General features: G+C 42.0%; 1 protein-coding gene across 6 annotated transcripts in view; it reads right to left on the bottom strand.

The window, feature by feature from the left end:
• Positions 1–13,927, bottom strand: part of HNMT (histamine N-methyltransferase) — a 65,476-nt gene that overhangs the window by 40,728 nt on the left and 10,821 nt on the right. For 2 of the 6 annotated variants that reach the window (XM_017830212.1, XM_017830211.1), the window contains 3 exons: positions 13,680–13,810; positions 13,015–13,108; positions 9,484–10,693 (listed from right to left, as the gene is read on the bottom strand). In XM_017830212.1, the coding sequence (XP_017685701.1) occupies positions 10,338–10,693; positions 13,015–13,108; positions 13,680–13,810 (581 nt within the window). In that variant the 3' untranslated portion in view covers positions 9,484–10,337. Of the gene's footprint in view, positions 1–7,128; positions 7,163–9,483; positions 11,967–13,014; positions 13,109–13,679; positions 13,811–13,927 lie in introns of those variants that run through there. The other 4 variants (XM_017830216.1, XM_017830213.1, XM_017830215.1 and 1 more) reach the window with 4 other exon arrangements.

Raw genomic sequence — 13,927 nt, 5'->3', positions numbered from 1 at the left:
TCTGTTTCTTCCAATAAAGTAAGTTAAAATCAGGCTGTTTGGCGTGGTAGCTACTGGTGGGACCAGTGCTGTGCGTTCCCGTGTGTGTGCCCTGAGTGCCACTGTGCTGCAGTGAGGACCTCGCAGTGGGGGGATTTGGCTCACAAACCTCCTCAAATCACATGGAGAACACAAGGAAAAGGTTTCTCATATGTGAAGCACATGCACTCAGAGGTGAGGCTGCACTGTCTCCCTCCAGTTCGGCTCCCCTGCCCTCTCTCTTGGTACAATCAGCACTGAAGGTGATTCAAAGCACCAGTCACCTCGTGCTGCCTGACTCCCCCCAGTTCCAGCAGAAGCTTTATCAATCGCCTGGGCATGAAGGTGCCTAGTGACCAGAATAAACACTTCTGTCCTAAAACTGGTGAGGTTTAACCATTGTCAGAATGTTCTCCATTCTCAGCGGGTGTGGGCAGCTCCTGGCACGGCCCCAGGGCACCTCACTGCCCAGAGCTACAGCCTGAGCCCCTGGGCTCCCCTGAGGGTTTGTGCTGCTGACTGCTGCCTCAGTGCATGTCCCTGGTTAACAAACAGAGTAACTTTTGCCTGTGCATTAGGCCAGACATGTCCCCCTACCTCTATCTAGGTCAGCAAGAGCCTTGGGAGCACAGAAGTGTACTCTGAAAAAAATAAAAAAAAAAAAAAGAGGAAGAGACCTTCCTATTTTTAGGTTGTTTTAATTGCTTTTCATGCTTTTCATAACAGCTGAGAGGAAACTCTTCCCTGAGAGTGCCACTTCCCCTCTCACACCTGTTCTGGGAAGACCTGGAATTCTCAGCCTCTCCTGCACTGCAGCCCAGTCACAGCACCAGCTTTGCTCCTCCTGGGGTCCCTTTCAAGCTCATGTCTCTTGTCTTCTCTGTATGTCTATTTTTTATCTTCTTTTTTTGCCTGCAAAAGAAACTGAGCTACTCCATGCATGTTAGTGAAGACATGCTGCCACATATCCATGAAAAACAGAATTATAACAAAAAAATTGAAACAAATAAAGCAGTCTTAGAGCAACTCTGCCTTCCAAGTGGGAGTGTGGTTGTCCAGTTTATAACTTCTGGGCTTTGAAACAGGCTCTTAAGTGGAGCACTGTTTTTGTTCATTAACACAATCCACCCTTGGGTCACATCAGTGTGACCGTGGCTTTGAGGAGAGTTGTAGCCAATACAGTAACGTGCAGGTTTGTAATTAGCAACGTTGGGAGGGCTGCTGTGGGCAGATGGGAGCTGAAAAGGCTGTGCCTGTTGTGAGACAGACTTTTATATGTATTGGCCTGGGAGTCCAAAGCCATGTGTGATGAATGACCTTACACACCGACAAGCCATTTGAACAGTAAACCATGGCATCTGTGTCCCTTTCTTGATACAGGGCAGTCATACCCTCTCTATAAATCATGCCAGAATGAGGTTTCTCTTAGTCGTCTGGGTTAACCTTTCCTGCTGTGTGGGTTACCTACCCAAGGGTTTAAATCAGCTGTTCAGTCGGGTGGACTGAGGTTCATCTGCAAGTTAAGAAACTCCAAATTTCTTTAGCCATCATCCTTTGCCTTCCAGCAGACCCCAGTTTCTGCCTTAGGGCAGCTGTCCTCAGGCACAACCTCTAAACTTCTACAAGGGAAAAAAGAGAGTAGCCAGGAGCTGTAGGACCCAGAATACTGTAAAGTCTGTGCTGAAAAGCCTCTGTCTTTAGCATACTACAAGATTTTACTTGTTTGGGGTTTTTGCAACCATATTTTTTTTCTCACCATACCATTACCTACTGCCAGGCACACGGTGTTACAGCAGCCCATAGGCACCTGAGTACTTACCTCATAGTTTGCCCTCTGCCCTGGCAGTACATCCACCTGAGCAACAGTTCACCTGACCTATTCCAGGAAAGATCCCAGTCTCAGTAATAGCTGCTAATGGAAATATTCTGTGTCTGCTCGGTCTCGAGCTTTCTCAGGTTTTGTTTTCCAGAAAACTGTAATTCAGGCACTCTTAGCATCTGCTCTAACATGGCAACATCCAAGAGTACCTGTTTTTTTATACAGGCACAGCAAAAAGCCTTTTACTCAGAATTTAAGAGCATTACACTAACGCACCACTGCCTGTGTCTTCCCTGGGATTAAATGCAGGTTGTCAGAGTTCATGCTCCTATGGGCTGTGCAACCGCTGCTTTCAGTGGCCTAGTACTTGCCCTTAGCTTAGATGTCAGTCATTATTAGGAAAAAAGAATGAAATTCCAGAAGAAGAGGTTTAGTGTGTCAAATGAGTAGCAGCACTTCTGTGCCATGATGTCACGTATAGTATCTCCAGTGATGGGTATTTCAGCTTGGACAACAATAAATTCTAAATCTTTGGATTATCATGATTATTTATTTAGTGTTTCTCCAGCTGTGGTCACAGATAGGGAGCCAGGGGACAGTATCCTACACATCTTATATATACAGGGCCAGCACTTGTGATAGTTTTCCTTAGTATTTTTGCACCTATTTAAGCTCAGGGACCTCATGTGCTGGACACTGGATGTTCCTCCTCAAAATACTTCTCATCCACCATGTTCTTGTCTTCTCTTGAACCCATGTAAAGGTTTAACATCTGTTCCTCTTCCAGGAGTCCCAGAGGTCACCCAGCTGCCATAGGAAGAGCAACTTCGTTCTCAGGATTTATAGATCTGAGCAACTGCAGCCATGGGGGAGGCAATTGCTGCCAGTCAACTCATCCAAGATCACTGATCCAAATTTGTATCAAATCCTTAGAGTCCTCTTCCCTAAATAATGCCCTGTTCTTCACATAAAAAAAAATAAATTTGTTATTTATACAACAGATGCACTTAAAACCACCGACCAAGATGAAGACTCAATTGTGCTAGGTACTATAAAAACAAGCAGTAATCCCCCAGAGAGCTTTTAAAGTAAGGGATTGATAGTTTAGCTTTCCTGGGAAGACCAGTCACAGTGAATCTTTAAAATCTATTTCTATGCAGAGCAGAGAAAGTTGTTGGGCTTTCACTCCTTACAGCTCTTGATAGCACACATAAAGCACGAAGCAAGAAAGCTACATGTGACTTTGCAACTCCAGCCTCAGACAGAATGTATGTGCAGATCCTGCAGATACATCCATTGACTCCTAAGCTGGAATTTATTCCTGAATCAGGAAAACGATGACCTGGGCATTGCTCCTCACTTAAAATACCAGCCCCACAGTGTGATCACAGCAGGCTTCATAGAGAGGAGCAATTCCTAACCCTTACCATAAAAGCATATTACTGACTTTCTGCTGTTGCACTATCTTCATGGACATGCCCAAAACCGTCATTGTTAGAGTGGTTTGACTCCCGAGCTTGCCTCGGTGCACTTTGAAGCAGTTTGTCCTAAGCCAGTCATGTTCACTATCCTAATCTGACATGGAGCCTGATGGAAAAATCTGTGATCGATTATAGCAGCAGGACAAAGAGATATGAGAGGAAAGCAATGCAAAAGAACAGATATCAATCACTGGCTCGCGACGAGCCTGAAGAAGGTAGCTGATGGTATTCCTGAATTTGAAGGCAGTGTAGCACATCTTTTTGCTGTTGTAGGTAAACACTCTGAGCTGCAGATTGTTTGTCTTCCAGACAGACCGATTTGGTGTGAAAAGTGGATTTTGAAGTATGGATTATGTTGGAAGGGGACAAAATAAACTATTGGTTTGTTACCTTGAAAATGGTGTAGCATGTAATGGGTGTTTGCAGCAGTTTCACAGATGCTTATTGCTCTTCTTTTTAAGCTTCTAAGTGGGTGGTTTTTTTTAGATTTACATTTTTTAATTGATTGAATGTGAACTATATGATGGAACAAATTTGTATTGAATAAGAAATAGATGCGGTCAACAAACTTTAATGTCGAGTTAGCTTTTTTCTCATTGCTGGAGAAGATCATACTACAAAGCAAATTAAAAATGTGAAGCCAAATCCTGATTGCAATGCAGGCAACAGAAATCTTCTTGTCAGCCTCAATAAAAGCAGGTGTAAGTTTTCAGTATTAGTGCAGTCCATCCAATTCACATGTCTTTCTGTCTTTATCTAATCTAATACATGGTCATGAGATAAATTACAGAAGCGTATGATAAATTGCATTGCTATTAATTTTTGGCAAGATCACCTATACACTGGCCAGTAATTCATCTTCTCCGGGATCCATTGTAACACACCAGATCCTTGAAACTGCCTCTAAAATACTGTCATTTCATTTTATTTAAGAAAACAAAGAGATTATAACTGCTGGCAAATATCCTGCTTACCCTCACCAAAATAAATGACACCTCATTGTGACCTCTGTAAAATCATGGTTATAAAAGTATCAAAATGTATTTATAGCATTAAGAGTCCCAAAGGTCCTTATAGTCTGTGTGAGTGGAAAACTATGTACTGAGAGATTTCAAAGTGGGAAAGGACGACATGGTTTTAATTCATTTACTTCTGTGTTCACTGGGTTTTGGTTTTCTTTGCCTCGAGATTTGATATTACAGATAAAATACAGAAAACTGAGTAAGAAATATGTGATATGTTGTAATAATATTTTCTGGTCCTCATTTCACCCCTCTTGAACAAAGCCCCATTCTGATTCACACAAGTACCACGTTGGACCCACACACTCATGGATCTCTGCTGAGTACCATTCATATCCAGCTGGGAATGGAAAGAGATATATTCCATTAATGTGAAAATACAACTTCTTTTTCCTTACACCCATCAGATCCAGCTCTGCATTCGCTTTGGTTCTACCACCAGCATGAGCTGTTGGATGTGCTGGAGGGTGGGTGGGCATTGGGCTTTATCCTGAGCCAATCCCATTGTCCCAGCCCAATGTCCCACCACTCTATACTGCCAAGGAAGAGGTGAAGCTGGCTGGAATTTTGGCTGGAGACTTGTTAGTGTCTGTGCCCCTGCTCAGTGCCAGCCTGGGAAATTGCTTTCTGCTCCTTGGCATTGTCAGTGACTGCCAACAGTCACCTCCTCCTCACCCCACCACAAATCACAGTGAAATGGTGCCACGAAACATCCAACAGCTGCTGAATTTCACCCAGGAGATTGCTGCACCTCAGTGGCAAGAGAAGTGATTTTGCATATCAAGATTTTAAAGTAATTTGGGGCATTGTGAGATGAAAGACATTGTTGATGTGAAAAGAGAATTATTATATTTACTTCAAAATCCATTCTCCACCCCATGAAAACAGTAGTTAAAAACAGAGCGTGTATTGCAGGATGATGTGAAAACCTGGCCTTGCTGGTGGGAGGGAGTTTTCCCAATGATTTCAGGGAAATGAAGGCTTCATCCTGCACTATTTAGGAGCTGGTGAGGCATAATGGTTAAGTCCAGCTAATTGGATGCACTGCTATAGGCGCTTGAGAAATGTGTTAGACAGATGCATTCAGCTAGATAGATATCCCTTGGTGCAGAGAGCTGAAGTCAATTACAGAGTTAAATTGTGAAAGATTTGACCTGATGTCATTTATATCTCAAGTCATAATTAACGCTTAAAGTTCAACTCTATGGCAATTTTCTTTTAATAACACTTAAAACCTATATAGAGCTGAAAGAATTGCATAGACGTGATGAAGGATGACTTGAGTGGATGCCAGAATTTCAGTGTTAGTAATTAATCCTCAAAACATCTTTGTGGGGCATTTGGAAGCATCATTTCCCTTCAGTTTCTCCTTTGAAGAGAAGCAGGGTGTGCTTAATGCCTTCCCAAAGTCTGTGGCACCTGGAGATAAGGACTGAGGTTTTTTCAGGTGCTAAAACAGTGAACACTTAGCTCAGCCCAGCTCCCATCTTTTTGTCCCGATGAATTTTTAAATTTTGCCACAATCTTTGGAAATATGGACAAATAACTTGACAAATAGCCTGGTTTTTTCCAATTAAAATCTATGCAAATGTAGAACCTAAAGATCTGTCATAAACACAGCTTCTGCCTCAGAGGTTTTTATGTGGATGAAATATGAATCTTACCGAGGGGAGAAACGCGCTCTAGGGCTGAGACCTTGTAAACTGGGATTCAGCTCCCTGCAGATTTTTATGGTCAGGTTATAACTGCCCGTAAAGCAGGGGTAAAATGGAAGTGCTGACAAAACTTTTAAACTATAACAGTGGAAATGGCGCCACAATAATTTATAATCTACAGGCAGCTTTGGATTTATTATCACAATGACAAATGCACTGTCATTGTTAATAGGATATTTCCCAGCAAGGACTTCTTGTTATGCAAGCCAGGTTCACTATGTCATGCAGCATGATAGCAATAAAGTCTACAAGAATTTGTAATGAACTTCAATTACTAATAGATTATGGTTAATGGGAAATATGTGCACTAAAGATATGGGTTTTTATATGCGCCTTCTGGTACTGTACAAGGCAATGATTTATGCTACAATTTCTGTTAACATTCTCCTGTATGAAAAAAAAAAGCCTAAATTGGTGGAAAGCCACTCCATCCATAACAAATATTTAAGATAATTTTGCACATCATGTAAATGAAGATGTAAAATTAGATATTAATCCATTTCATTTTAGCATTTGTATTTTTATTAAAAATGAAGACTTTGCACTACAGTGTAATGACATTAAAAATCCTATCATGGGCTGCAAGCATGAATTACACCGACGTAGGAATGGCGACAGCAGCCGAGCTGTGAGTGCATTTGTTCAATTTGCTGTTGTAATTAACGGAGCAGGGAGAATATTTTTCTATGTATGATTTAAAGTAACAACCCTGAAGCTGCTCAGGCAGATGTGTTTGATGCAGGGGGATATACACATGAAGTCTGGGCTCCTTTGGAGGGGGTCAGCCTTTTCCTCCCCCCCTGTGGCTCTGCCCCAGCCTTCCCGTGTGGCATCACTCCAAAGCCATACCTCGCTCATGGACATCGGGCTATTCCCTTTCCTGCACAGCAAACCTCCCATGGGAATTACATTGGGAAATAATCACCTGATGCACCATCAGAGCCACAAGCTCATTCTTACTTATCAGAGGGACACAGGCCTGGGTGTTTGCCTGCTGTTTCAAAGGAGACTTCCTCCTCTTCCTTCTCCTCCCTCCCTTCTCCTCCCTCCCTCCAGCTTTTTTCTCCTGTACCTGTATTAGAATCTGTATATTCCAGGTTTATGTGCCTATGAAACGAAAAGAAAAATGAATGTCTCCCAATTTGAAAACAAACACTGTTCAGAGCCATCTCTGAGAAATATATAGATGCAACATAAAGGATTGCATTTACCCAGAGTCACATTTCATTGCTAAAACATGTATTCAGCCAGAAAGGGGCACCCATGCATGAAGAACTTTCAGGATCATTTCTGGGATATTTTTTAATACAGGTATCCTGAAGCCTAACATGTTTCAATCAGTGTTATGCTGGTTTAATACCACTGCTCTCAGTGAACCTCTGTATAAAGCCTATAAGTTAGTTTTCTAGGGGTGCAAGTGAGGAAAATGTGGGGTTGGGATTTTCCCTTTTTGCAAGGCATGTAGTGATAGGACAAGAGAAATGGTTTCAAACTGACAGAGGGCAGGTTTAGATTAGATTTTGGGAAGAAATTCTTCATTTTGAGGGTGGTGAGGCCCTGGCACAGGTTGCCCAGAGAAGCTGTTGGTGCCCCATCCCTGTAAGAGTCCAAGGCCAGGTAGGACAGGGCTTGGAGCAACCTGGTCTATGGGAAGGTGTCCCTGCCCATGGCAGGGAGGTTGAAACTGGATGATCTTGAAGGTTCCTTCCAACCCAAAACATTCTATGATTTTATGGTTCTATGAAGACCCATCCCATCGGCCCACACATCTACCTGGGGGTTTGCAAAAACCAAGGCTGGTCTGGAGACGTGCTTTTCGAAGCAATTTCTGCTGGCTGAGATAAGGCAGACTTTCTGAGAGGAAAACAATTAATTTGGTGCAGAAAGCACACAGGTAAACTCAAAATTGCCAGGTAAATCCCAGTCCGTAAACAAACTGCACTCCCCAATCATGCCATGGAATAGCAGTGTCTCAGTGTACAATTAAGGGTGATTCTCACACGGAAATGTGGTTCTTCACTCTGTTAAAAAGTTCTTTGAGAGATTTACAAAATGTCCTACTGTTTTTATGGTAAAATGAGCATAAAATTGTGCTTCCCCACACTCATTTCCTACTAAGTAATATTTACTTCTTGGAAATGTGTGTGTTCCAAATTTAAAACTAAAAATAATTTATCCCTTAAGGGTGCTCTGCTGATTCAGTTTTCCCTTAGTCCCTTAGCAGAAGCAGCAGCATATACAGAATGGAGTTTACTGTATTTTTTTCCCTCAGTTTTTTTAATGAAATTCTCCTCAGAAGCAAAAGAGGGGAAGGAGCTCTCTCATGAATTCACATTGAACATCTTTTGTGTGTGTGTGGTCATATCCTCCTCTCTTCTCTCCATATCAGCTCTGCTGCTCCTCATCTTTCCTGCTCTCTCCTGCATTTTCAGAACAAACCTCCCCCAAAACCCCTAAAGCCCCTTTTTTCATGTGGGTTATTTTTTAAGTCTGCTAAAAAAAAAGGAAAACAACAGGATCTGCATGTGCATCTTATTGCTGGGTTTTGTTGTTGGATTTGAGGGGGTTTGGTTTTGGTTGGGCATTTCTGTGTCTCTCAAAGATCTCTCACTCCTGACAGGGTTGATGTGGCAATATTCAGCGGTCACCTCGTTTGCAAGCACCATTTGGAAAAGGTCACTGACAGCATAAAAGAGCTACGAAAATAATTGTATCTTTAATTTGTTTTCCATTAGAAATGCATGCAGCAATCTGTTCTAATGAGAGACTTTCTTTCTTTCCTGCTTTGGCATGTGACTGTAGCAGCTTACAGATATACTGAGGTCTTGTAATGCCGGAGTCTGTGCACAGAACTGTGAAAAGTGGTAATAGATCTTGTTCTGTTCAACAGCTGAGAAATATCAAGGAAACATTCTAAAATACACTGGAATTAATATCTGAGCGCTAGGAGAAGTTTGTGTTTCAAATAATTTGCCCCAAAATGAATATAAACAGCTATTAATGCCTAATATGATCTCTTGAAATCACTTCATATCATTAATAATCTATATTTTATCAGATATGTGTGTGCAAAAATAAAACATAATTTCTTGCAGCTAAAGTATTACCTAAAGTAAACCATTTCAACACTGAATCAAATTATTTCAATGGCAAAAATCACACCTGTCTCACGGGACAAATTGAGTATTCAGACTATTAAATCCATTCAAGCGACTTTATTGTATTCCACTATGTATTGTGCCTCATAGAGAGCAAAACAGTTCCTAAAACTATAAAACCATTTAGCAAAACAAATGCACCAACCCCAACAGCTTCACATGGAGCAGGGACTAAGGAGATGAAACACCTTCTTGCTGAACTCCCTATATACTGAACAGATTTACCTGACACGACACCACTGAAAATGAAAAAAATGCTACTGGAACTGGTCACTTTTGTATCACATTTTATTTTTACATTTTCCTTGTTACAAAGCTCACAGGCCTCCGCTGCCTGTCAAGGGAAATGCTGTGACCAGAAGGTTTGTGTGGTTAATTAAAAATACAAAAAATAAAAAAAAGTCCTGTGTGACTGTAGCTGCTGATTCCTGACAAAGACTTTGCATCAGGTCTTACTGCTGAAATCCACCTCTCCAGGACAGTTGTTACCAACCCTGTCCCTCAGCTATCTTCCATTGCTTTCCTCTTGGGTTCCATCAATAAAGTAAAAATCCAGGAAAAAGGAAGCAGTGCCATTAAATGGAGTTGGCTTCGGAGGTAGGAGAAGGCAACCATTGAACATGCAGGTGTGAGGCCACTTTCACAGTAACTGGAGGTATGAGATATCGAAGTCAGAAGCTCAAGAAATCCCATCAAGGAGCCACCCAATAGTCGGTCATTCTGAGCCTCCACTCCTGCTAGCTGCACTGAGAAGCTGTAATTGGCTTACTTGGTCTGTAAGTGATGATGAAACCACATGTAGCTGTGGATTATTTCTTAGGAAATGGTTAGGTTTCTGTAGTGCCTGAGTGGATAGTCTGAGTTATAGCTGATTATACAACATCCGTATGATAAAACACAATTTACTGCCTAGTGAGTTAAACATTCATGGATTAGCGTGGAATTAATCGGCTATTAAAGCTCACTTATAACAACAGATGTTAATACTGATTTCTTAACAAGCTCCAAAAATTATATATCAGTGCTGAATTAAGCCATTTAAAAATATTATAAAAACATACTTCTGTCCTTAACAGTTTGTATCCGACTTTCTCCCTTAGATCAAGAAGCAAGAAGAGGTTAATTCATGGCTCAATCACTATTGCACATAGGTTGTTATTGAAAAGCACCTTCCCATCTCTGTTTTCACTGCATCCAGGCTTTCTTAACTCTTCCATTAACTGATGCTTTAGTTCAGGAGGAGCAGTTTTAGAAAACTCCAATGTTTCTGTCAGGAAATCCAGCAACAGCTCCCCATCTTTGTCCCCTTCAATAAAGCAGCTTGTTATGTCCAAGTGGGATGGGAGCTCATAGAGCTGGTACTTCAGCCCTGCTGAATCCAGTATCTTTGGGAAGTCACCAGAGGAAACGTAAGAGCAGAGATCATTCAAAGGGAAGGAAGACCCGTACTTCTTCCACAGTGTTTCCCAGCCACTCTTTCCTAAGAGATGAACCACCAGAAAAATGCTCAGGAGTAAGGAAAAGCATTATTTGAACACATTTTTGATCATCTCTGGTTTTTTAGCAGTTGTCACCACTGCGAGCAGGATCTTTCCAGAGTTAGAGTGTGTTCTGGGGGATGGTGGAGAGGGCTGACTCCCTGCTCCTGTGCCTCAGGTCTGGGGAGTGCTGGAGTGGTGCACATTATCTACCCTGGAGCTCCAGCACCTCTCCCCAAAGCCCCCAGATGAGGCCAGAGCAGTTCAAACCGATGCATGTACCTCTTCTCAAGAGACATTTTACAAAACAAAACCAGCTGGGTGATTTGAAAAGTCCCGAGTTATGTCTTCACATCTTTATTTTCCCTCAGTCTGGATGTCTGATTCAGTAGTTCTGCTGTAAATCATTTTTAAAAGGATCACCCACAATGACTGGACAGGATGAAAATAACTTCAGGCCTAATGAGCAGCTCTTCAAAGTTACAACTATAATTCTCCCTAAATCCTAAAACCAGTTGCTCCGCGGTTTTGCGGTTGCTTTATCTGCAAACAGTTATTTATAGTCAAATAAACAGTTTGGTGTTTAGAAGAGAGGCTACAATATTTTCTTTCACCTGGTGGCAATTGAATGCAGAGCGTTAATTGCAGGAAATTTGCTGGTGTCAGTGTTGTGTGACTCAGTGCCGCCTCTGAGCCGAGCAATTATACAGTACCTGAACGCAGCATTATTATAATGGCCCTCGACAGGCTCAGCATATGGCACTGCTTTTGTTTTCAGGGCGCTGTAAACAGATCCATAGCTCCTGCAACTCGCCTGCTCTCCCGGCAGGGTCGGAGCAGGAGGGATTGCAACTCCACCAACTGACCCAAGCCCTGTCCTACCAGCGACTGGTTTTTAATTAACACAGCCTGATGTGTTTGTGTTGGAGATGACATTTCCTTTTATGAAATGAATTTTGTTCTGCTGATCTTTCAGTACCTCTTTTTGCTTCAGTGCTCATTTTCATGGCACTTCTTCCTTCCTCTCTATTCTCTTGTTTCCCCCAAGGTTTTCCCTTGCCTTCCTCTCTTCTATTCTGAGCCCTGTTTCTCTCTCACACTTTTTTGTTGGTTCCAGCAACTTCTGCTCCATCAGAAAACAGGGAGTTACATTGTCCAAAGAGGACTTCAAATCCTCTTTGTGAACTCAGAACTTTAATAATTTTAATTTTGAATAAGCATGTGTTCCTTCCTTTATTCACGTTTTGTGAATATCCAAATGGACAGGTTAAGTAACTGAAAAAGAATTTCAATTAAATATGTGTAGGTAATTAGCAATAGCCTGATATTATGATCTATTCTCATTCAGCCAAAGAACAAGTACAGGGGTTTTTTAAATCATTTAAAATAGTATCATTTAAAATAGTAATTTCTTGTAGTGAACTGCTTGAAAACACTTTGAACCAAAAACATTTTGGATAAAAAATAGTTTGAATAAATGTGGTTCAGAGAATTGTCACTTCATTGTGGACCCTTCATGAACAAAATAAAAAGCAACTTCATCAAATACAGTTTGCAGATGTGGCCAAATTCAATAAGAAATTAAGCTTAAACCTATGAACAAATAATGTTTAGCATCCCTTTCAAAATTATCAGATGAGACTGTTTACACAACTAAAATTTCCATAGCTTTTAAGGCAAATTAAAGCCTTTCCAGGGTCAAATTGGACTCCACCATTTCAGTACCTCTGGCATAACTTGCTCACAGTATTAAAAGGTCATTGTTTACTCTGCTCCTGCATTTTCCTGCTGGATTGACCACAGAGCACCTCTACGAGACCTGAAACAGCCTAAGGATGCTGTTTTCTACACAAAAATGATGATATTAAGGAAATGGGCAGTTTGAGAAGAAAATGAACCATATGTGCTGTAACACCTGCTGCATGGCACAGCCGAGCCCCGCCGTGGCCGTTTGCTTAACACCACAAGTCTCCAGGAGTGAGATAATGCAGCACCTAGCCTGGAAAGCCTTTTCCAGCAAACAGCAGAGGCTGGAGCAGCTCTTCTGAGTGAAAGCTGCAGGATGGAGCCTCTCTCCTGATGTGGGGCCTCTGCTGTTGTCCACAGCTGGACAGGCTGTAGGATGGGGAAAAGCACAGGGCAAGAGGAAGATGTTTTGTGCCCATGAGGTGGGTTTGGTGGCTCATAACACCGTGGTGTTTATGACTCACACAGGTTTCAGTGGATGTCAGTTCACCTCTATGGCCTGTGCTAAACTCACAGGAACCCCAAAGGTCCTCACAGCTCTTGGCTGACTGGGCAGCACTGGTGGAGCAACTCTCACCTGACACCAGGATAATGAGGAGCTTTGCCTGTGATTCCAGGAGGCTGTGAAAATACCGGACAGTTGCTGGGATATCTTTCACATAGTAGAGCATCTGGAAAAAGCAGAGATGCTTACAGACATGCAGTGCCATCCAGAGTGACTATTAAAACTAGTACCACTGGTAAAATAATCCAAATAGAGGCAATCCTGACAGGTGAGCAGCGGGACAACAAGGCACATTGGCAAGATGCCAGGCAGTGGGCTTGCACTGCAGGCTCAGGCTGTCACTGCTGTGCCTGCTCTCTGGCTCTCCCAGGACCAAGCTCATGTTCATTCATTAACCTGAGATAAAGAGATTCGCCTTTCTTTGCAGTGAAGATGGCTTGTAACGGCTTCAGTGAACTTGGAAATACAAAGGCAATTTCATGGAGAGGACAAGGAGCTTTTGAAGACACTAGTTAAAATGTATTTTTAGTTGACTGCCACCCACAGCCTGGTTAATAGGACTACTGTGCTCAAAGCTGCTTTTCATTTTTGCAGTTCACTCATGCTGAAGTACTTCAAATTACTGAGAAGTAAACTCACACCTTTCTTCCCCTTAGAGTGAATAATGAGGTCACATACTTCATGCATACTTTTAACAGCCAAGACTTTGATAGCATTTACTTTGCAGAGACTCTTACCTGGATCATGTGAATGAAGTCCCACTTTTTAGACTTCTTTTCTGCATTCATTCGACTTTCATATTCATCAGCTGTCTCCTCGTGCCAGGTAAACTTTACCTTCCCAAGGTTTGATGTCTGAGCCACACGCTCTGAAATACAGGAGAAGGCAGGACAAAGTTATCTCAATTGCAAATATGTGGCTGATTTCCACTCAGAGCTTTAATACATCCAAAAGTCATATTTAGACAGAGAGTTTTGGTACCAGT

Source organism: Lepidothrix coronata, unplaced genomic scaffold (assembly GCF_001604755.1).
Source record: "Lepidothrix coronata isolate B3197 unplaced genomic scaffold, Lepidothrix_coronata-1.0 Scaffold175, whole genome shotgun sequence".
NCBI lineage: Eukaryota > Metazoa > Chordata > Aves > Passeriformes > Pipridae > Lepidothrix > Lepidothrix coronata.
This window is presented reverse-complemented; position numbering and strand designations above follow the sequence as displayed.